The sequence below is a fragment of the Ambystoma mexicanum genome, chromosome 4q, assembly GCF_040938575.1.
Source record: "Ambystoma mexicanum isolate Mex_15411 chromosome 4q, UKY_AmexF1_1, whole genome shotgun sequence".
Classification (NCBI taxonomy): Eukaryota; Metazoa; Chordata; class Amphibia; order Caudata; family Ambystomatidae; genus Ambystoma; species Ambystoma mexicanum.
Genome location: NC_090928.1, coordinates 320,041,288 through 320,064,187, shown reverse-complemented (window position 1 = coordinate 320,064,187; position 22,900 = coordinate 320,041,288). Strand labels below are relative to the sequence as shown.

General features: G+C 49.5%; 1 protein-coding gene across 4 annotated transcripts in view; it reads left to right on the top strand.

Moving 5' to 3' along the window:
- Nucleotides 1-22,900, top strand: part of RGS7 (regulator of G protein signaling 7) — a 2,057,596-nt gene that overhangs the window by 1,271,370 nt on the left and 763,326 nt on the right. For all 4 annotated transcript variants that reach the window (XM_069607899.1, XM_069607897.1, XM_069607898.1 and 1 more), the window contains exon 6: nt 10,164-10,215. In XM_069607899.1, coding sequence (XP_069464000.1) covers nt 10,164-10,215 — 52 coding nt within the window. The remainder of the gene's footprint in view (nt 1-10,163; nt 10,216-22,900) is intronic.

Here is a 22,900-nt window from a genome sequence, read left to right as displayed (position 1 = left end):
ATCACTCCCTGGTGTACTGATGACATTTAAAGTACAGCTAAATGAAGCAAGCGAGCTACCTGATGTGGTGGTGTTCCCCTTTGAGGACAAGGAGCCCCTGTGAAGGGCTAGTGCTCATGTCACATGGCAATGGCCATGTGACAACATCAATAAAAGGGATGAGCGGTTTCTCGCTCATCAGTCAATACCAAGGGACTCGCTTCCTGCCCTGTCTTTTTTGCAGCACAGTGTTGGTGCTGCGTAGCAGGCAGAGCGCCTGCCCAGCAGGGCCTTCCCTCAGGACAGTGCCCCTGTGAGGCAACGCTGTCCTTGATGTCCCCATGTCAGCAGAGCCCCTGCCAGGCAACGCTGCAACTGCATGCCAGTGCCGCTGTAACGCTGGGTGCCGCCATGCCCTTGTCAGACTGTGTGCCCATGGTCCAACAGGGTGCCCCCTGTGACTGCGTGTGTCGGCATGGGTGACCCCCAGCAAATGTGTGCCTGGACCCTGTGCCCTGGATCTAGACACAACACCTGACAACATGTTTTTGCTTAAATTATGCCAAATGTTTCATCTAAATTAACAAGGGGGGGTCCTGGGAGTCCCTCTGCCAGACATTAGTCCTGGTTACGAGAGATTTACCCAGAGTCTTTAGCTAACTATCTTTCACAGAGAAGAAATATCCCAAACATATCAGTCTTTGTCCTGCCCTGGGGCAGTCCAGCACCGAAATGCTAGGCAATTCTCCTCTGAACAAGAGTACCAACAGCATCCCCAGACAGGTGTTTCGGTCTGGTTGGACCTCATCAGTAGGGTGGATCTGTGCCTCTCTAAGAATAGTGAGCAAGGGGTCCACGTCTGGATTCCCCTAGTAACTTAGGGTGAGACCCAAAGTTACTTAAATATGCGAATTAACAAGGGGGGTCCTGGGAGTCCCTCGGCAGACATTACTCCTGGTTACGAGAGACTTACCCAGAGTCTTTAGCTCACTATCTTTCACAGAGAAGAAATATCCCAAACATATCAGTCTTTGTCCTGCCCTGGGGCAGTCCAGCACCGAAATGCTAGGCAATTCTCCTCTGAACAAGAGTACCAACAGCATCCCCAGACACGTGTTTCGGTCTGGTTGGACCTCATCAGTAGGGTGGATCTGTGCCTCTCTAAGAATTTTTCATCTAATGCTGACAGATCGTACCTTTACCTTTTGAATGGCTTCTGCGGACTCCATGGTGTGTGTTTCTTTCTGCCAGATCTGCTTCTGTTGTGACAAAAGGATTGAAAACAACTGCTCCTCCTTTTTGGGTGGGGGGTGATTGAGAAGATATGGTGGAAGGGTTGATTTCCTTCATTTGGCAGTTTAAAGTTTTAGCTGATTTCCACAAACAAATGATTTGCGTGGATTCAAAATGAGTCGACCTATGTCACATGGTGGTAGTCTTTATTTGCTGCCACCGCAGATCTGGGGATTTGTGGGGAAGCCGTGTAGAGGCTCTCCTTGCGGCCATCTCCTCAGCATCCCCACATGCTGGAAGGAATACCATTTCAACCCTTCCATACCTTGATCAGTGGTGGAAATGGAAAACATGTGGTGGGGGATCCCACAAGGGCCGGGGTGGGAGAGGGGTTGGGGGGGGAGGGCCCAAGGGGGCGTGATCTAGAGGGGGCGGGGCTGGTAGTGGACCTCTGATGAAATGAATCTTTGGGCCTAATTCACAGAGCGTTTCCCACTGGGTTTTGTCATTATAAAACGCTTCTGTGAATAGGGGAATTTATTTGGTTTATAACTTCTGATGAAGAATTGTTTAACAGCCATGGCCGGGTTGCTAAAAAAAAAAAAAAAAAAAATGGATAGCTTAGAACCTGAAAAATGCAAAGCAGTGTAACATAATAGTCTTTGCATCCAGCAATGCTGGAAAACTTAAAAGAAAAAAAGAACAAAAAGCGCAGTGCCTTTTACCGCCGGCTTTGGCACTGGTGTGTAATGCACAATGCTGGCCACATGTACAACTGATTCCTTTCAGTACTACATGTAGCGAGCATTGTGCATTAAACACCATTCTCTTTCTTTCTCAAACCGTTTTAAATCTCTGGACTGACAAAACGGTTTTGCTCTGAAACCCTTCCTTCCTGCAGAGAGAGCGTTAAGTTTTGCAGAAAAGAAAGATCCGAGCTGGACATTGAAAGCTTAAGCAAGTCTCATTTGCTCAGCCCTACAAGTTAATTGCAGAAAGAAAGGGGGGCGCTTTGGATCTCCTTGTGGTTTTAATTTGTAGGAGTTGTGGGGGGAGCTGTTGGGTCTTTTGGAGGCGCAGATCTGTGCGCAAACAATGGAGGCGACCTGGCAGGCCATTGCTGACACATTACTATCTGAACGCGCCTTCCTTTGCACAAGTTTTTGAAGAAGGGGCAGTGTGTCAATAAATGCGTCAGATCAGACACGTTGGGCCCATCATGGCTATCTCACGTGCTGACAGGAACAGTAGACAACACTAAGTCCCTTTGTGCATTACACACCAGTACCAAAGCCGGCAGTAAAAGGACAGGCTGCCTTAGCGGCGCATTATTTAAAAAAGGTATTCCAGCACAGCTGGGCTGGAGGTGGCTGACTCTGGCTAGATCCCGAGATCCGGCTACACATCTGGTGCCAGATCTCGGCTCTGGCGAGAGCCGGCCCAATGACCAGCACTGACCTTGATCAATACTCCCACCTATAAGGTGATCATATATATATATTTTAAACCGGGGCAGGCTGTGGACATAGAAGTAGGACTAACGTAAATACAAATAAACATGCATTTACGTTAGTCCTACTTTCATGTCACTGGCCTGTTCCGGGGGGCGGGGAGGGGGTGGTACTCACAAGCACACTCCTCTCATTGGAGGAGAGTGGTGGGGGAGGGGAAGGGGGAGAAGATGGGAGCGTGAAAAGGATTTCACGCCCCCATTCGTGCAAGAAGAGTTGCGCCGGTACCAGGGACGTCATTTAGGGGTCGCCAGAGGTCGCAAGTGCGACCTCTGAGGTCTCCCTTGCGACCTCTACATAAAAAAGCAAAAAAACGTTTTTTCAGTTTTTTTTTTTTCGTTTTTTTGGGTGATTGTAATGCAAGCTCCTGGGCTGTGGCCAGCACCATGTGGCTCTTTACTTCTGGAGTGGCTGCCCTTATTGTTCAGGTCCCTTAAAAAAAAGAACAGGAGTGCCACAAGTCTATCACTTTCAGCAGTGACCCTAAATAACAAAGAATAGGAATACCAAATAATGTGTCTTTCTGGAATTCTATACAATAATTGCTAGACTCATTAAAGGTTTATTTCAGGCACACTTCAGGGGATGAGTCACTGATTTAGTCTGTTCTTGTACGCCTCAACTCAGCCTTTGATCCTTCTGAGATCCATAAATGAGTACCAACACAGATTGGGTGATATTGGGTGCATATTTTTTCTATATAGAGCGCTTAAGCGTAAGTGCTATATAATAACACATCATTATCATTTGGTCATGGACGTCTGCTTGCATTTACCGTAATTTGGTAATATAGGCCTATACACACTGATCTTAACGATACATATGGTGATAGATTCTTGTATGAAATGTACATCACATTATAGTGATATCGTAACCATATTTTTCCTAGTGTACAATGCTGTGTGATGCCACTTCCTGTTTTATCAACGGGTGAAAGGTTGTGTTCCATCGCTTCCCGCGATATCACTTTAGGGAGGGGTCAAATGACATCACTTGGTGTGATGTCAGCAGGGGGTCAAGGGTCGTGTGATGTCACTTCCGCTACACTTGGCATTTTGGTGAAATGACGTCCCTGGCCGGTACCCGATCGAAATCGGGTCCCGGACCGTAGGCACCCACCATTGCAAACCCTGGAAGTGGTTTGCAAAATTAAAAAAAACTGCTGGGACCCTGGGACAGAGGGCGATTTCCCCGGACTTTCCTGGAAAAACCGGGATGTCTGGTCACCCTACCCACCTCTCCTCCTGCTCCTGGGGTTCTGTCTGTTCGCCTTCGGGTCTACTGGCATGGAGAGCAGCGCACAAGCACTTTTTGCATCAATACAGACAGTTTGAAACATTACCAGTTTCACCCTTGAGGAGGCAAAGCCAAGGGCATATTTTAGACTCACACTAGCAGACTGTATACTCCTGAGCGGCACCAGCCCCTGGTTGGGGAAGGCTTAAAGGGATAGTCCAGTAAAAAAATGTATTTTAAAAATAGATAGGCAACATTAAAAAAATAATACTAGCACTTTTTTTTAAAAAACTTCCTATGTAAAATTTTGAGCTATTCAAGCTCAAAATTCGCAAAAGCAAGCACATGGGCGCATCCATTTTGTGAAATGGATGCCCGCCTGTGCTGGCTTTTGCTTTTGCGGCACTAATGAAGGAAAAGCCAGCCAGCTGTAGTAAACAAAAGCTACCGCTGGGTGGCTTTTCCTTCATTGGTGCTGTACGCGGAGGACGGGGACCGGAGACCAGAGCAGGAAAGCTGCAGCTGAATATCGGTAAGTGCTATTTTTTTTTTTTTAAATAAGAACTAGCTGTGGTTTTTTTTCTAAGTTTTCCGGGATGGAGGAGCCAGGAAAACTTAGAAATAAAACAGCAGCTTTAAAAACGTTGTATTTATGTTTGCGGTCGCTTTTGAAGCGACTGCAAACATAAATACAACGTTGTGTTTGAATACGCTGCGGGTTTTCTTTCCAAGTTTCTCAGGCTCCTCCGGCTCGGAGGAGCCTGAGAAACTCGGAAAGAAAAACCGCAGCGTTTTCAAACACAACAGCGTTGTGTTTCTGCCTGCTGTGGCTATCACTTTGGGTCTCCGGTGCTCCCGCAGGGGAGCACCCGAGACCCAAAGTGAAAGCCAAGGCAGGCAGAAACACAACACGGTTGTGTTTACATGCTGCGGTGTTTCTGCCTACAGCTGATTTCCCATTTGGGGCTCTCGGGCTCCCCACGGGGGGGCCCGAGAGCCCCAAATGGGAAATGCTGCAGTGTTTCTGCCTAAATCTGCCTTCCCATTTGGGGCTCTCGGGCCCCCCATGGGGGAGCACCGGAGACCCAAAGTGATAGCCACAGCAGGCAGAAACACAACGCGGTTGTGTTAGAAAACGCTGCGTTTTTTCTTTCCGAGTTTCTCAGGCTCCTCCGAGCCGGAGGAGCCTGAGAAACTTGGAAAGAAAAACCGCAGCGTTTTCAAACACAACGTTGTATTTATGTTTGCGGTCGCTTCAAAAGCGACCGCAAACATAAATACAACGTTTTTAAAGCTGCGGTTTTATTTCTAAGTTTTCGGGGCTCCTCCAGCCCGGAAAACTTTGAAAAAAAAACGCAGCTAGTGCTTATTATTTTTTTTAAATAAATAGCACTTACCGAGATTCAGCTGCAGCTTTCCTGCTCTGGTCTCCGGTCCCCGTCCTCCGCGTACAGCACCAATGAAGGAAAAGCCACCCAGCGGTAGCTTTTGTTTACTACAGCTGGCTGGCTTTTCCTTCATTAGTGCCGCAAAAGCAAAAGCCAGCACAGGCGGGCATCCATTTCACAAAATGGATACGCCCATGTGCTTGCTTTTGCGAATTTTGAGCTTGAATAGCTCAAAACTTTACATAGGAAGTTTTAAAAAAAAGTGCTAGTAATATTTTTTTAATGTTGTCTATCTATTTTTAAAATAATTTTTTTTACTGGACTATCCCTTTAGGCCCTGCACTTTGAGACAGAATTCATCCCTTTGTAATGATGCCTGGCCCGGGTGCTCTGTCAGATACCAAAGGGTGTGAAAGCAATAATAGGCTGTCAGATTTCTCACCTTGGAGAGCAGTGTGTTTACTTAACGTTCAATCAATGATTAAGCAGCACAATTGTTAGAGTTCACAAGCCTGGCCAGGCAATATCAATAGACCTCCTGTGATGAAGCCAACGTCTTAACACTGATCAGCTTTGAGATGCCCCATGCTTCCTGTAATTAGCATATTCGTGAAACTAAGCCTATGAGTTGGGATGCAGGATGCATCTAATGGGCTTAACCTCCTGGTCTCAAGGAAAGATGGGGGAGTGTTCGACAGCACAGTGGGTTTAATCGCCGCACTTACTACCAGCTTTCAAAGCGGCAATTCAGCCCCCAGGCACACATATTGAGCCAGGCTCCACCCCTGTACAGTGTACCCCTTACAGGCACACCCTAACAATGTCCAATTAAAACATTGCTAATCATGTGCCGACATGCAGCCGCTAATGCTTAACAGTGACGGTGGTGATGGAGTCTTGCAGGTGAGAGTGGAGTAGTTGTGTAAACCTACGGCTTGAATTGAAAACATTGTGTGTCTATAGAATTGCATTTTAGTATGCATGCATTTGAAAAAGGGACATGCAAGAAACCATAATGCTGTGTGTACATAGATTTGTTGACAAAACTATTAGATTAAGTATTCTGCAGAGAAACACAGTGACCAGTGGTGTGATATAGGTTAACATTAGGGCCAGATCAGAAACTCAGTAGCAATAAGTTGCACTAAAGTGTATCTTAAATTGTTGTCATGTAGTCAGGGAGGGCAACATGTTGTTTGTATGTTGACTCTGCTGTTTTACTGGGGCATACTGTTTAGTTCCTTGTTTTGCCCTTAGTCCATCTTGTGTGTGCAGACTGCCCACTGCAATTTCCTGGACTGGTGGAGAGTATGAAAGAGGTTTGTTAGTGCCCAACACCATTAGTGGATACCAGCACAGAGTGCCCATGGTGGTTGGTGCACAGTGCCACTAGAGGAACCAGGTGCAGTATGCCCCTGCAAGGCAATGTCACACGTGTTGCAGGTGGTGGGGTGCAAAGTACACCTGGCGGGTGCTGGTGCAGTTAACCCCTGGATACGGATGGCACTGAGTGTTCCTGGGGTGGGGGAGGAGTGCTATTTGCCCTTTAGAGGCTGTTGTTGCAGTGTCTCAGGTGGCAGCTAATGCAGAGTGCCTGGGGAGGGGTTAATGCTGATTCCCCCCGGGAGATGTTGTTGCGGTGGCCCTGGTGGCAGCTAATGCAGAGTGCCTGGGGAGGGGTTAATGCTGATTTCCCCCGGGAGATGTTGTTGCGGTGGCCCTGGTGGCAGCTAATGCAGAGTGCCTGGGGAGGGGTTAATGCTGATTTCCCCCGGGAGATGTTGTTGCGGTGGCCCTGGTGGCAGCTAATGCAGAGTGCCTGGGGAGGGGTTAATGCTGATTTCCCCCGGGAGCTGTTGTTGCGGTGGCCCTGGTGGCAGCTAATGCAGAGTGCCTGAGGAGGGGTTAATGCTGATTTCCCCCGGGAGATGTTGTTGCGGTGGCCCTGATGGCAGCTAATGCGGAGTGCCTGGGGAGGGGTTAATGCTGATTTCCCCCGGGAGATGTTGTTGCGGTGGCCCTGGTGGCAGCTAATGCAGAGTGCCTGGGGAGGGGTTAATGCTGATTCCCCCCGGGAGATGTTGTTGCGGTGGCCCTGGTGGCAGCCAAAGGAAAGTCCTCATGGGGTAGTGCAGACTGCTCTCTTGTAGTTATTGGTGCATAGTGCATGGGTAGGGTTCTGGCTTCCTTTTCTGAGTTGGTATCAAACGCCCCACAATGGGCTGGGAGGATAGCTCAGGGGCAACATGCTCGCCTTGGAAGCAAGACGACACGGAGCAACACAGGTCCGCGCTTAGAAACCTCTGGGTATTAAGCGCCTTATAAATAACCTATCATACCATATCATGTCCCTCATAGAAAAGTAACCTCTTGGTCAGCGCTCAAGGTGCCAAGTGATGAAAATTCTGATGGCTTGAATGTTGGTATTTGCCATCCCTACTGAAAGATGAAGATGTTGCAAACACAGAGTGTGATTCTGAACCGAAATATAAAAATGACTATATTTATTTACTGATGTATAATGTTCAAAATGGACATAGAGCTTGAGATCAGCGAGACATCGGCCAAAGTGCGAAGAGACATAAGCATGTGGAAGAGTAATGCAGTGTAAATATATTTGTAATGCAAGTAAGCTGACTTGGATAGCGCACTTCTGCACTATTGGTGGCCTCGCGGCGCGTTGTATTGTAAACTGGGATGTTGTGAAAGCTGACTTGTATAGCGCACTTCTGCACTATTGGTGGCCTCGCGGCGCGCTGTATGGTTCAGATTTCCGAAGTGCCCCCAGCGCTTGCAATGTACATATTATTGACGTGGTTCCCATGAAGAGTCCTTCTCGCCCCTTGCACCAAAACCTGCATTCTCCACTGCTTTCAGTGCAATGTTTTTGAGGGACGTGAACATGTAATGGCTGAATAGGACACCCGTGACCCTGTAGAATACAGATGCGTGTCAACCAACAGCTGTAATTCTGTCAATGTTGATTAAGATTTTAAAAAAACAAACATTTTGGCAGTACATCTTCTTAAAGCAAAGCCCATTGACTGAGAAACATTAATCTCAATTGACTGCACATTGTAAATGAAACCAAAAGTACACCACTGTGTGCATCTTCGTCTAGCGCCTTGCCTTAGATTTTTTGGTGAGCTAAACGTTAATGTATTTATTTAAATTGTAATCATTTTGGATTCTTATTCTGTTATTACTGTAATCCGTTAAACAATAATATTGCTGTAATGTGTTATTCTTCATTTTGGTATTACTGCATCAACGAAATGCCATCAATGGTTTTTCCAACCCTACTAACCCACACCCGCACACCTGCATACCATAATGTTAAATCAACTTAAAAACAAGTGTACATCAACATTACTCCCCCTCCCCCACCTGTACACACAGTGTCATCCTCTGCCACCTTGCACAATACCCTTCCACAGTGTTTAGTGCAATGTTAAATGGGGGAAGGATACGTCACCTCCTCCCTTCACATCCAATAGCCACCAATTTTATAAGCCAGTCTTAAAATAGGGAAACACCTGGTTTGATTCCAGGCTAGCTGAGATAGATCATAAATAAACAATGTTTTAAAAACCTCTCAAAGTTCCTAAAATATGGGTTTTTATTCAAGTATATTAATTTCCCCAAAAAATGGGTGGAAGACAATGGGCCTCATTACGACAGTGGCGGTAGCCGTGCCAGTAAAAACAGCATGGCTACCGCCGGAGTCGTTTTTTTTTCCCGGCGCCCGGCAATGGGGAATTACCGAGTCATTACAGCCCTGGCGGTCCTGGTAATTCCCCATAGCCAGGCGCTGGGAAAAATGACTCCCCATCCCCATTCGAGTCCCATAGGACTCAATGGGAATGAGGAGGACGGTAGCACCGGCACCATTCATGATCGTGCCGGTGCTACCGTCAAAGTCTGCGAGCGGGTGCCTTTGGGGATAAGAAAGCAGAAACATACCTTAAGAAGGCAAGAGAATGGGCATGACGGCCGCAACAATTGTAATGAAAGGCGGACATATATTTAAAAGGTTTCAGTGAGCATATTAGTGAGTGTTTCTAATCAGAGTCTGAAGTAATTCTGATGCTCACCCACTTTCAGGGGTAGTGTTGCTGGATGTTTTGAGTCTACCCCATAGATGGTGTGCAGAAGTGTTGTGGCATTTTAAATAATGTGCACTTGTAAAGTCTGGTAAGTTTTAATACACACAATTATGTGATTCAAATAGTTCACAATGAATGAAATGCTTGCTCATATTCACAAGTACTTTGTTTTGTATCTCACAAGAAGGAATGAAGAAAGAATACATTGATGCTAGCATGGTTTATTTTGCTGTATCTGGCTATAAATAATGTACATGTTCTTCCCATGAATGTTAGGTTTTACCCACTGATTGCAATGTGAAGGGTAATCCATAAGCATTGGGAGATCCATGCTTCACAAACATCTGTCTCCTTTGAGATGTTTCTGTCTGTACTCTTATTGACTTCAGATTCTACCACTGCATCCAGAAATATAGAGGTGTGCCTACTGAGGTTGTTCAGTTGAGAATGAATACGATTCCTCCTACACCTCTTTGAAAACATTATTTGCTTATGGGTTATATCTGTGTGCAATTGTCTTCTTCTAGAGTTGACTTTCTGGCAAAAAGCTACATTGTATCTATCATGGATAGCCAACATAAAAAGATGCAGGGTTTCATCTCTCTTTTTATTTAAACATGTGTTAAAGAAAACAAAAAAGAAGAATGCAACTGTATAATTAAGGTCGATATAACCTAATACAATGTACGACCTGTTTTTGTTTTCTGTAGACGCCCTATTTCTGGCCATCAAATTGTTGGGAGCCAGAAAACACAGACTATGGTAAGTCTAAGCCTGATCTATGGTAATTTTGTAAATGTTACATGTTAATTGAACACACTGTTGGCGTCACCTGAAGTACATGGAAACACCAGCAAATGCACAATGCAAGATTCGCCCAATATAGCTTGCATGTGGTGTCTGCAAAACCAGCACTGAGAAATTTGAAGGTGCTACAACTGAGCAAATGACCACAGAAACAGCTTAATGAAACGGGGCATGATGGCTCACTGTAATTGACCACAGATGTCAACTCTCCTTTCAAGAAAATTGCTGAAACCATTGCTACAGAAGAGAGGGAGAGAGAGAGAGAGAGAGAGAGAGAGAGAGAGAGAGAGAGAGGGAATGGGGGTTTTGAACTGAGAATATCTGGTTGACATAGCCACGGGCAATGCCATTGCATGAAACTGCCAAACAACTAAAATCTCTTTTTTCAAACACCTCTGCCATACTACCCAATGAGAAGTTCCCTAACAATATTTGCTCCAATCAACAGCTTTGTAAGAAGAAAGGTGGGTGTCTGGCTTTCTATTTCCCAGCTGTGCAGTGATTTCATATTGGGCTATTTTTAAGCACACAATTGGGTTATTTATGGACTACTTTTGATGGCAGATCTGTTTTTTGTTCTCCTAAGGCTGCCTTTTTACAGCCACCTACTCACCCCACACCCACTCTCTCCACCCCACCCACTCTTCCTGCCCCTACTGATCCCACTCCCATCCTCTTTACCCCCACACAAGCCACTTTTGATAATTTATACTGATGCTGCTTTTCTTCATGTTTTTTGTCCCCAACCAACAACCATCATCCACCCACCACAGTCCCACTCTCTCTAACCTCAACCACTCACCCACCCCTACCCACCCTAACCCCACCCTCTCACCCTACCCCCTCCTTCTCTACTTCCACCTACCAAATCCCCACCCTCTCTACCCTCACCTACCCAATCATCACCCTCTCTACCCCATCCACCTACCGTACCCCCACTGTCTCTATCCCCACCAACCCACACTACCCAAACTCTCTCTACCCAACACACCCTACACTCACTCTCTCTACCCCCTCCACCTACCCTACCCCTTCTTTCTACGCTTATACACCAATCCCCATTCTCGCTACATAACCCACACAATCCCGACCATCTCTACCCCCACCCTGACCCCACCCAAACACCCTACCCCAACCCTCTCTACCCACCCCCACCCAAACTCCCCCATTCTCTCTAATGCACCTATCCTACCCCCACTCTCCCTATGCCAACCGACCCACCCTACCCCCACTCTGTCTACCCCTACCCACCCACCCTACCCCCACTCTCTACCCCAGCCACCGACTCCCCCCCTGCTCTCTCTACCCCTGCCTACCCATCTTACACCCACTCTCTCTATCCCCACCTACCCTATCCCCAATCTCTCTACCCACACCCACCATACCCTACCCTCACATTCTCTAACCCCACCCACGCTAACCCCATCCTCTCTGGCCCCAGCCACTGCACCACCACCCTCTCTGCCCCACCCACATGTTCTCTACCCCACCTACCCCACCCACACTCTCTCTACCCACCAAATCTGCCCCCACTCACTCTACCCAAATCTATCCACCAAATACCCATTCTCTCTACCCCCACCCACCCACTGCTCTCTATGCCCCCACTCTACCTCCACTTTCTCTGCCACCACCCGCCATTATCACCCACCCACCTTACCTCCACTCTCTCTACCCTCACCCACCACTTTGTATACTCCCACTCACCATCTCTATCTACAATCTCTCTACCCCACCCACACATCTTACAGCCACTGTCTCCACCCCACCAACTCTACCCCCACTTTCTCTACCCACCAAAATTACCTCGAGGCTCTCTACTCCCATCCACCACTCTCTGTACACCCACCTACCCACTCTACACCCACCCACTCTACATCCACTCTCTCTATCCCCACCCACCAACTGTCAAGATGTACATCACGTGGACGCTGCGTACCTGTTTTTCCAGAAGACTTGCGTGCCGGAGTCGCCAGGGCATTGATATTAGACTGTAGGAAGACAAGGTGACACCAAGAACCAGCCCAAGTCCCATCCTGATTCGCAGGATTGAAAAAGGGTCCGGTTCCTGACACCACAAATGGACTCTTCCCTGTTTTTTACGTGACAGCAGAACAGTGCAAGCACTGGCAGGGAAGGTCTGAAGATGTGAGCAGAAGGCTTGAGTGCGATGCTTGCCTACGTAGCTGAAGACACTCTCCAATGTAGCTGAAGATGCTGCTAGTGATGGGCAGAATACTGCAGGGCAGCTGATGAGGAGATGACTTGGAAGAACTCCCTCAAGTCACTGGTACCCAAGCAAGGGCAGACAAGAAGGCGGACCACGAAATGAGAGCAGGTAAGGAGAGAGAGAGAGACAGGCAAGGAAGGAAGAAGGGAGCCCACCCAGACCAGGACCGGACCGGGAACCAACCAAGGAGAGTGAGCCCACCCAGACCAGGACCGGACCAGGAGCCAACCAAGGAGAGCAGGACAGGGAAGCAGGAAAACAGAACTTAAGGCCAGCACAGGACAAGGAGCAAGAAAGGGTAATTGCAAGGAGCGAGCGGGAGGTCAGGACCAAAACCGCGTTGAGACTCGGTGAAGACTAAGACCAGGAAGCATTTATCGGGACTCGGCATGAAAGCGAGGCTTGGCCCCCAATCCAAGTCGGCGCATGCGCGAAAGCGTAGCTACCGTGAAAATGAGGCTTGAACCACAAGCCCGTTCTCTGATGCTCCCACGCACCAACGCATGCACCCCGACTCGCCCAGTGCAAGTGTGCACCCCATCCATGAGGGAACCCGGGGTGACATCCCTCCTCCAAATCCGGAACCGTGGGTACAGCCGTCAGGCATGCCCCCGCCCCAGAGGACTTCCGTGTCTTGGAACCCAGGTAAATGTCCTAACACTATGCTCCCCCCTAGAAGGACCCGGGGCCCCCGGTTTACATGGATGGCAAAGAAAGAACTCACGCACCAAACGAGGAGCATAAACATTCCCACATGGCTCCCAAGTGCGGTCACAAGCAGAATACCCTTTCCAATCCACCAAGAACTGCAACTTCCCTCGATGGTAACGAGAATCACATATCTCCCTAATCTCATATTCCGGGACGCCACCCACATCAATGGCCATAGGGCGGGAACCGGAGCACCCATAGGGATCGTCCAGATAGGGTTAAACAGGGAGACATGAAAAACGGGGTGCATCCTTCAGGATGGGGGCAAACCCAATTTGAATGCAACTGGAGAAATTTGTTTCACAATTTGGAAAGGCCCAAAGAAACGAGGAGCAAGTTTCGTGGGCAGGTTGCGAACAGGTAGGTTCTTAGAGGAAAGCCACACCTTCTCACCAACCCGGAATGCGGGTTCAAGGGTTCGCCTTCTGTCTGCCTGTGCCTTCATGCTCTCACATGCCTTAGCAAGGGTACCAGTCGCCTGAATATGCAGTTTCCGGATCTTGTTGATCATCTGGTAAGCAGAAGGACTGGTGCTAGGTTAAACAGGATTGAACGGAAAAAGTCTAGGATTAAGTCCAAAGGAGCAGAGAAACGGGCTCAATCCAGTAGCGGAATGTACAGAGTTATTGTAAGCCACTTCAGCAAAATCCAAATGTGATGCCCAGTTGGTCTGTGAGGCGTTGGTAAAGCAATGCAGATACTGCTCCAACGTCTGGTTGGTTCTCTCTGTCTGCCCATTGGATTGTGGATGATAGCCGGAACTAAGCGCTCGATGTACACCCAGGTGACGACAAAGTTGTTTCCAAAAAGAAGAGATGATCTTTTCGGGTAGTCCATGTAGACGATAAATGTTGTGTAGAAATGCTTGTGCCATACAACCAGTGGAGGGAATTTTAGCAAAGGGGATGAAATGAGCCAGTTTGGAGAAACAATCAACCACTACCATGATGCATGTGTAGCCCTCAGAGGGTGGAAGTTCCACTATAAAATCAGTGGCTATGGTATGCCATGGGTATGGTGGTGTCTCGATAGGTGTAGTAGACCAAGTGGCTTCCTTCTGGGTATCTTGACTTGGGCACTCACCGGACAGCATTCCACGTACTGTTTGATCTGTTTAGCCCATCCTGGCCACCAAAATAGTCTGGCAACGAGTTATTGGGTTGCGCGTATGCCTTGATGTCCCCCAATCTTTGAGTCGTGGAATCCCTGCAAAACTGCAATCCGAAGTATTTCGGTGGGTACGTACAATCTCCTACGAAAGAAGAGCAAACCCTTGTCTTCTCTAATCTGGGGTAATTTCAGCAGTTCTGTTCTGTGGGGGTCTGTCAACGTCTCTTGTAAGAGTGAATCCAGACAGTGAGAGAGCGTTAACAGGAAATGTTCTGGAGCAATCAATGGCTGGTTTTTCAGTCCTGTTTGATGCTGTCTTCTAAGGAGCGAGACAAAGCCTTCAGGTTCCGAGCTTTCGGTATATCAGTGATTGAGAAATCATAGTGAGAAAAGAAAAATGCCCAACGAGCCTGGCGAGAAGTACGACATTGGAGGGATCGTAAATACTGTAAATTTCAGTGGTCAGTACGAACCTCAACGGTAAACCGGCCTCCCAGAAGGTGATGACGCCATTCTTCAAAAGCTACCTTAATAGCTAAGAGCTCCTTCTCGATTACAGCATAATTCCGTTCACTTGATGTTAATTTGCGGGAAAAATAAGCTACAGGGAATTCGATATCTGACTGAGGGTCTTTCTGTAGCAGGACTGATCCAACGGCGAAATCCGACGCATCAGCTTCTACTATGAATGGTCTACTATCGTCGGGATGATGCAAAATTGGGGATGTACTGAAGGCTTCCTTGAGACGCTCAAATGCTTTAGTTGCTTCGCCATTCCACACAAAAGGTGTCTTATTGCTGGTCAAACTGGTCAAAGGAGCTGCTAGATTCGAGAAGCAGGGTATAAAGCGCCTATAAAAATTGGCGAATCCTAGGAATTGCTGAAGGGCCTTCACATATTTAGGTTGTCTCCATTCCTGGATAGCGCGCAACTTGGTTGGGTCCATCTGTATGCCGGAACGGCTGATAATATACCCAAGGAATTCAATACTGTCTTGATTGAAGAGACATTTCTCGGCTTTGGCATATAAATGATTTCATGTAAACGGCTGAGGACTTCTTTAACGTGGAGAATATGTTCCTGCTTATCCTTACAGAAGATCAGTATATCATCAAGATATACCCATACGGATACCCCAAGTAGATCCGAAAATATATCATACATAAGACGCTGGAAAACGGCTGGGGCGTTGCATAATCCAAAAGGCATGACGCGATATTCAAAATGCCCCAATGGTGTCTTGAATCCCATTTTCCACTCATCACCAGCCTTAATTCGTACCAGATGATATGCCCCTCGTAAATCCATCTTGGAAAATACACAAGCAGAATGTAAGGATTCCAGGATGTCACGTATTAAAGGCAATGGATATCTGTCCTTCCGTGTAAGGTCGTTCAACTGCCGGTAGTCCACACAAGGACGCAAAGTGCCTTCCTTTTTCTTAACAAAAAATAGTGGAAATCCCGCAGGGGACTTGGAGGGGGTGATATACCCCTTCTGGAGACATTTGTTTAGGTACTCTTGCAAGGCTTCTCTTTCCTGTGGAGATAAAAAGTACACTTTGCCATGTGGGATCACTGAATCAGGCAACAGTTCAATGGCACAGTCAAAACCCCTATGGGGTGGCAAGGGTATGTCCCCTGGGTCTGAGAATACTGGATAGTAGTCCTCATATTCAGATGGTACAGTGGACACCAAACATACACGAGAGCTTCCATTCTCCTCAGTCTATCTTGCCATTGTGGATACATCAGAGGGTAATCTGGAGGAACAACACTCCTCTAGACAACGATCAGAAACAAATGTCAGGGTATGGGTTACCCAATTAATATTGTCGTTGTGATACAACAATCAGGGCAAACCCAACACAATTGGATAAGACGGTGACTTGATCACATCCAAAGAAATCATCTCTTGGTGTTCCTTGATCCGCAACTGTAGGGCTCCAATGTGATGTCGAAGAAGAAGACAAGGGAGTGCCATCAATTACCTCAATCGGTGTGACTTGGTTCTTATCAAGTAGAGGTATTTCGTTCTTCTTAACAAACTCGACATCAATGTAATTACCTGATGCGCCACAATCCAAAAGACCCATTACCACAACCGACTTGTCCTGCCAATGAACTACGATCTGAAGTACCAAGAGGACTGTGGGTTGCATGGCGGCAAAGTATCGTCAAGCTCCGGAAGGACTGGTAGAGACGAAGGGCATGTCATTGCCTTCCCCATACATGACAGGCCTCTTAATTTTCCGACTTCCTAAGTGGTTGCAATGGATAAGTACCTAAATAATGCCCAGCGGCACCACAATACCGGCATAAATGGAGATCTCTTCTACGTTTCTTTTTAGTCTCGGACAAAGGACCTCTAAGTGCACCCAATTGCATTGTTTCTGTACCCGTCTCTGGCGTACTTGAAGCACCAGCTGGTAATGGAAATGACCTAGAGTATGCCTTGTCTATCCGGCGTCTTTCACACCTTCGTTCAGCCAGACGATGATCTATCTGAAGAACCTGTTCCTGAAGAAACTGTAGAGTGCCTGGTTCAGGTATATGGAGAAGTTCATCCTTGTACTCCTCTCTCAGGCCTTGCCGAAAAAGTGTCTTTTGCGTTATTTCCGGCCATTGAGAATCCGCCGCCAATTGACGGAAGTGACTGATGTATGTGATTATATCACTTGAGCCTTGTTTTAGGTCCATCAATTGATTCTGTGCAGTGGCAGCCAAGTTGGGGGACTGGAACACTTCCAAAAATGCCTTCTCAGAGGCCACAAAGTCACTGAGGATTGGACTGTTAGCCGACACCAAAGGAGCTGACCATGCCAGAGCATTCCCAGTCAGGTTCCCCAATATGTATCCGATTTTAGCTTTCTCTTGACTGAAATGGGACGCTCGGAACAAAAAAAGAATCCTACAATGATTACAAAATTCTGACACTCTTCTAGGATCCCCATCAAACTTCATGGGTGTCATCTGTGCCATTGCAGTATCGGCTTGAGATGTGGTGCTAGTTCCATGTACCACCCTCTGGCATAATGTTTCATTTTCTTGGCGTAAAGCAGACATCTCAGACCTTAAAGCTCTAATCTCTTCTCTGAGATCTGGGGATTCCTCCATCTCTGTATCTGGACCGGAGGTTAGGCGTCTCAATCTGTCAAGATGTGCGTCCCGTGGACGCTGCGTACCTGTGTTTCCAGAAGACTTGCGCACCGGAGTCGACAGGGCATTGATAGTAGATTGTAGGAAGACAAGGTGACGCTAAGAACCAGCCCAAGTCCCTTCCTGATTCGCAGGATTGAAAAAGGGTCCGGTTCCTGACGCCACGGATGGACTCTTCCCTGTTTTTTACATGACGCCAGAACAGTGCAAGCACTGGCAGGGAAGGTCTGAAGATGTGAGCAGAAGGCTTGAGTGCGATGCTTGCCTACGTAGCTGAAGACACTCTCCAATGTAGCTGAAGATGCTGCTAGTGATGGGCAGAATACTGCAGGGCAGCTGACGAGGCGCTGAGTTGGAAGAACTCCCTCGAGGCACTGGTACCCAAGCAAGGGCAGACAAGAAGGCGGACCACGAAATGAGAGAAGGTAGGGAGAGAGAGAGAGCCAGGCAATGAAGGAAGAAGGGAGCCCACCCAGACCAGGACCGGACCTGGAACCAACCAAGGAGAGCGAGCGCACCCAGACCAGGACCGGACTGGGAGCCAACCAAGGAGAGCAGGGCAGGGAACCAGGAAAACAGAACTTAAGGCCAGCACAGGACGAGGAGCAAGAAGCGGTAATTGCAAGGAGCGAGCAGGAGGTCAGGACCAAAACCACGTTGATACGTGGTGAAGACTAAGACCAGGAAGCATTTATCAGGACTCGGCATGAAAGCAAGGCTTGGCCCGCAATCTGAGTTGGTGCATGCGTGAAAGCGGAGCTACTGTGGAAACGAGGCTTGAACCACAAGCCTGTTCTCTGATGCTCCCACGCACCAACGCATGCACCCCAACTCGCCCAGTGCAAGTGTGCACCCCATGCATGAGGGAACCCGGGGTGACACCCCTCCTCCAAATCCGGAACTGTGGGTACAGCTGCCAGGCATGCCCCCGCCCCAGAGGACTCCCGTGTCTCGGAACCCAGGTAAGTGTCCTAACACCAGCCCCCTCTCTCCCTAACTCCACCCTCCCACCCCATTCTTTCTACCCCACCCACCCATCCCCCACTCTCTATACCCCACCCACCCTACCCCCACTCTCTCTAACCCCACCCACCCTATCTATGCCCACCTGCCCACCCTACTATCTCTCTCTACTCACCCACAATACCCACGCTCTCTCTACTCCCACCCAAGGACCCCAGTCTCTCTATATGACCCCTCACTGCCTACCTCCACCCACCCTCTCTACCCCCACCAAACCTAACCCCACCCACCCTACCTCAACCCTCTCTACCCACCGCCACATAAATTCCACCATTCTCTTAAATGCACCCAGCCTACCTCCACTCTCTACTCCAACCCACCTACCCTACTCCTGGTCTCTGTATCCCACCAACCGACTCTACTTTGAATCTCTAAAGCTACCACTCTCTACCCCACCCACCTACCCCTGCTCTCTCTAACCCCCACCCTAGACCCACTCTTTCTACCCCCACCTACCCTAACCCCACTCTCTCAACCCCACAATACCCTACCCTCACTCTCTCTACCACCACCCACCCTACCCTACTCCCACCCTCTCTAACACCAACCACCATATCACCACCCTCTCTCCCAGCCATACGTTCTCTAACCCACATCCTCTACCCCCACTCTCTCTACCCACCAAATGTACCACCACTCTCTCTACCCCAATCCATTCACCAAATCCCCATTCTTTATAGGCCCACTCATCAACCACTCTCTACACCCCACCCACCCACTCTACCTGCACTCTCTCTACCCCTACCCACCCACCTTACCCCCACTGCTTCTAGCCCCAACTACCCTGCCACCACTTTCACAACCCCCACCCACCCAAACTACCACCACTCTCTCTACCCTCACCCACCCACCACTCTCTATAACCCCAAACACCCACTGTACCTTCACTCTCTCTACCCCCATTCACCCCTCCACTGTATATCCCCTGTCTCTACCCCACCTACTCTACCAAAACTCTCTCTTCTCACCAGAATTACTCCCAGACTACCTACCCCATCCACCCATAAACTCTGTACACCCACCCACCCTCCACTCTCTCTACCTGCATCCACACACACTACCCTCACTCTATCTACACCCACCCACCATACCCCCACTCTCTCTACCCCATATATACCCACCCTAACCCCACTCTCTCTATCCAGCCTACCCCACCTATCTGCCCCTGACCACCCACCATAGCTGCACTCTTTCTACTCCCGCCCACCGACCCTAACTGTACTCTTTCTACCCCCACCCAACCCCCACTCTCTATACCCCACCCACAGTAGCCCCATGTTCTCTAACACCACCCACCCTACCCCCACCATCTCTATGGCCGCCACCCACACTACTCTGGGCCTCATTACACGGTAGGCGGTAAGGGTTTACTGGCACTGGTAAGGGCACCGGTAAACCCTTACCGCCTTACTACGAGGTCCCTTTCCAGGACCCGACCTTAACGGCTGGTGAAGACCAGCCGTTAAAGTTGGGACCCGCAAAGGGACCTTGGTGCTAATTACGGTACCGCAATTTGCGGTACCGTAATTAGCCCCTTCCCCATTCCCATTGAGCCCCATGGGGCAAAAATGGGAATGGGGAAGGGCCATGGAGAAAGGGGGAATTACCACCCCGCCAACCTTGGAATAGGGTGGTACTTCCCCTTTCCTCCATGGTGGTACCGGTATGGTACCGGCGGCAACCATGGTGCTAATAGCACCATGGTTTACCGCCTACCGTGTAATGAGGCCCTCTCTCTCTCTACTCACCCATCCTACCCCCACTCTCTCCACTCCCACACACCCTACCCCATTCTCTCTATATCACACCCACTGTATACCTCCACCCACCCACTCTCCCTCCACACTCTCTACCCCCACCCACCATACCTCCACTTTCTCTGCCAAAACCCACCCACCCTACCCCTAATCTCTCTACCCAAACTCACCCACCGTACCCCCACTCTCTCTACCCCCACACACCCACCCTACCCCCACTCTTTATAAACCACCCACTCTACCCCCACTCGTTATACACCACCCACCCTACCCCACTCTCTCTACCCCACCTACCCTTCCCCCTCTACACCCACCCAACCCCCACTCTCTCTACCACCATCCACCCTACCCCCACTCTCTCTACCCTCACCCACCCACCATACCCCCACTCTCTCTAGCTGCACCCATCCAGCCTACTCTCCCTCTCCCTACTCCCACCATCCTGTCCTACCTCCACTATCTCTGCCCCACCCACTCTACCCCCACTCTCCCTACCCTCACCCACCCTACCCTACCCCCACTCTCTCTAATCCCAACTACCCAACTGCCACTCTCTCTAACACCACCCACCCTACCCTACACCCACTGTGTCTAACCCCATCCACCCTACCCCCACTCTCTCTACCCTCACCCACCCACCATACCCCCACTCTCTCTAACTGCACTCATCCAGCCTACTCTCACTCACCCTACCCCCACTCTCCCTACCCCCACCCACCCTACTCCCACTTTCTCTACACCCTCTCTCTACAGAGAGAGGCACTTTACCATGCCTCTCTCTACCCTACCCACCCACCCTACCTCCACTCTCTCTCCCCCCACCCGCCCACCCTACCTCCACTCTCTCTACCCCCACCCGCCCACCCTACCTCCACTCTCTCTACCCCCACCCGCCCACCTTACCTCCACTCTCTCTACCCCCACCCGCCCACCCTACCTCCACTGTCTCTACCCCCACACACCTTACCTCCACTCTCTCTACCTCCACACCACAACCCACCCCCACTCTATCTACCTACCTTCATTCTCTCTACCCCCATTTTACCTCCAATCTTTCTACCCCCACCCACCCATCATACCTCTACTCTTTCTGCCCCAAAAGCTGTACTCTCTCTACCCCCATATCTCCACTCTCTCTATCCAACCCACTTTACCCCCACTCTATCTACCCTCACTCACCATATCTCCACTCTGTCTAACCCCAACCCCCACTCTCTCTAAGCCCACCCTACATCTACTTTCTCTACCCCCATCATCACATCCTACCTCTCCTATCTCTGCCCCACCCACTCTACCCCTACTCTCTCTACCCTTACCCACCCTACCCTACCCCCACTCTCTCTTAACCTAACTACCCAACCGCCACTCTCTCTAACACCACCCACCCTACCCTACACCCACTGTGTCTAAAAAACCCACCCAAGCCCAAGTCTCTCTACCCTCACCCACCCACCATACCCCCACTCTCTCTAACTGCACCCATCCAGCCTACTCTCACTCTCCCTACCCCCACCCACCCTACCCCACTCTCTCTACCCCCACCCACCCTACCACCATTCTCTCTAACCCCACCCACCCACCCACCCACCATACCTCCACTCTCTCTACCCCCACACACCCCACCTCCACTCTCTCTACCTCCACATCCCCAACCCACCCCCACTCTATATACCTACCTTCATTCGCTCTACCCCCACCCTACCTCCAATCTTTCTACCCCCTACCCACCCATCATACCCCTACTCTTTCTGCCCCAAAAGCTGTACTCTCTCTACCGCCACCCACTCACCATATATCCACTCTCTCTATCCAACCCACTTTACCCCCACTCTATCTACCCTCACCCACCGTATCTCCAATCTGTCTAACCCCAACCCCCACTCTCTCTAAGCCCACCCTACATCTACTCTCTCTACCCCCACCATCCCATCCTACCTCCACTATCTCTGCCCCACCCACTCTACCCCTACTCTCTCTACCCTTACCCATTTTACCCTACCCCCACTCTCTCTAACCCCAACTACCCAACCACCACTTTCTCTAACACCACCCACCCTACCCTACACCCACTGTGTCTAACCTCACCCACCCAAGCCCAACTCTCTCTAACCCCACCCACCCTCCCTCCGCTATCTCTACCTCATATCCACCCACCATACCCCAGCGCTCTCTACCCAACCAAGCTGACCCTCACTCTCTCTACCCCACCCACCCTAAACCCACTCTTACTGCCCCACCAGCCCTACCCCACCCAACTAAACCCCCTAAAGCCTACTCTCACTCTCTCTAACACCACTCTCCCTACCAGAACCCATCTGCCCTACTGGCACTCTCTCTACTCCTACACACCCACCCTACCACTGCTCTCTCCCCCCCACTCACACACCCTACCTCCACTCTCTCTATCTCTACCCACCCACCCTACCACCACTCTCTCTACCCACACCCACCTTACCCCCACTCTCTACACCCATCCACCCTAACCATACTCTCTTTCCCCAACCCTTCACCTAACTCTACCCTCTCACCCTACTTCCACTCTCTCTACCCCATACATCTAACACCATTTTCTGTACCCCACCCACCTGTGCTACCCCCACCCTCTCTACCCACACCACCTTATCCCCATTCTCTCTACCCACAACCACCC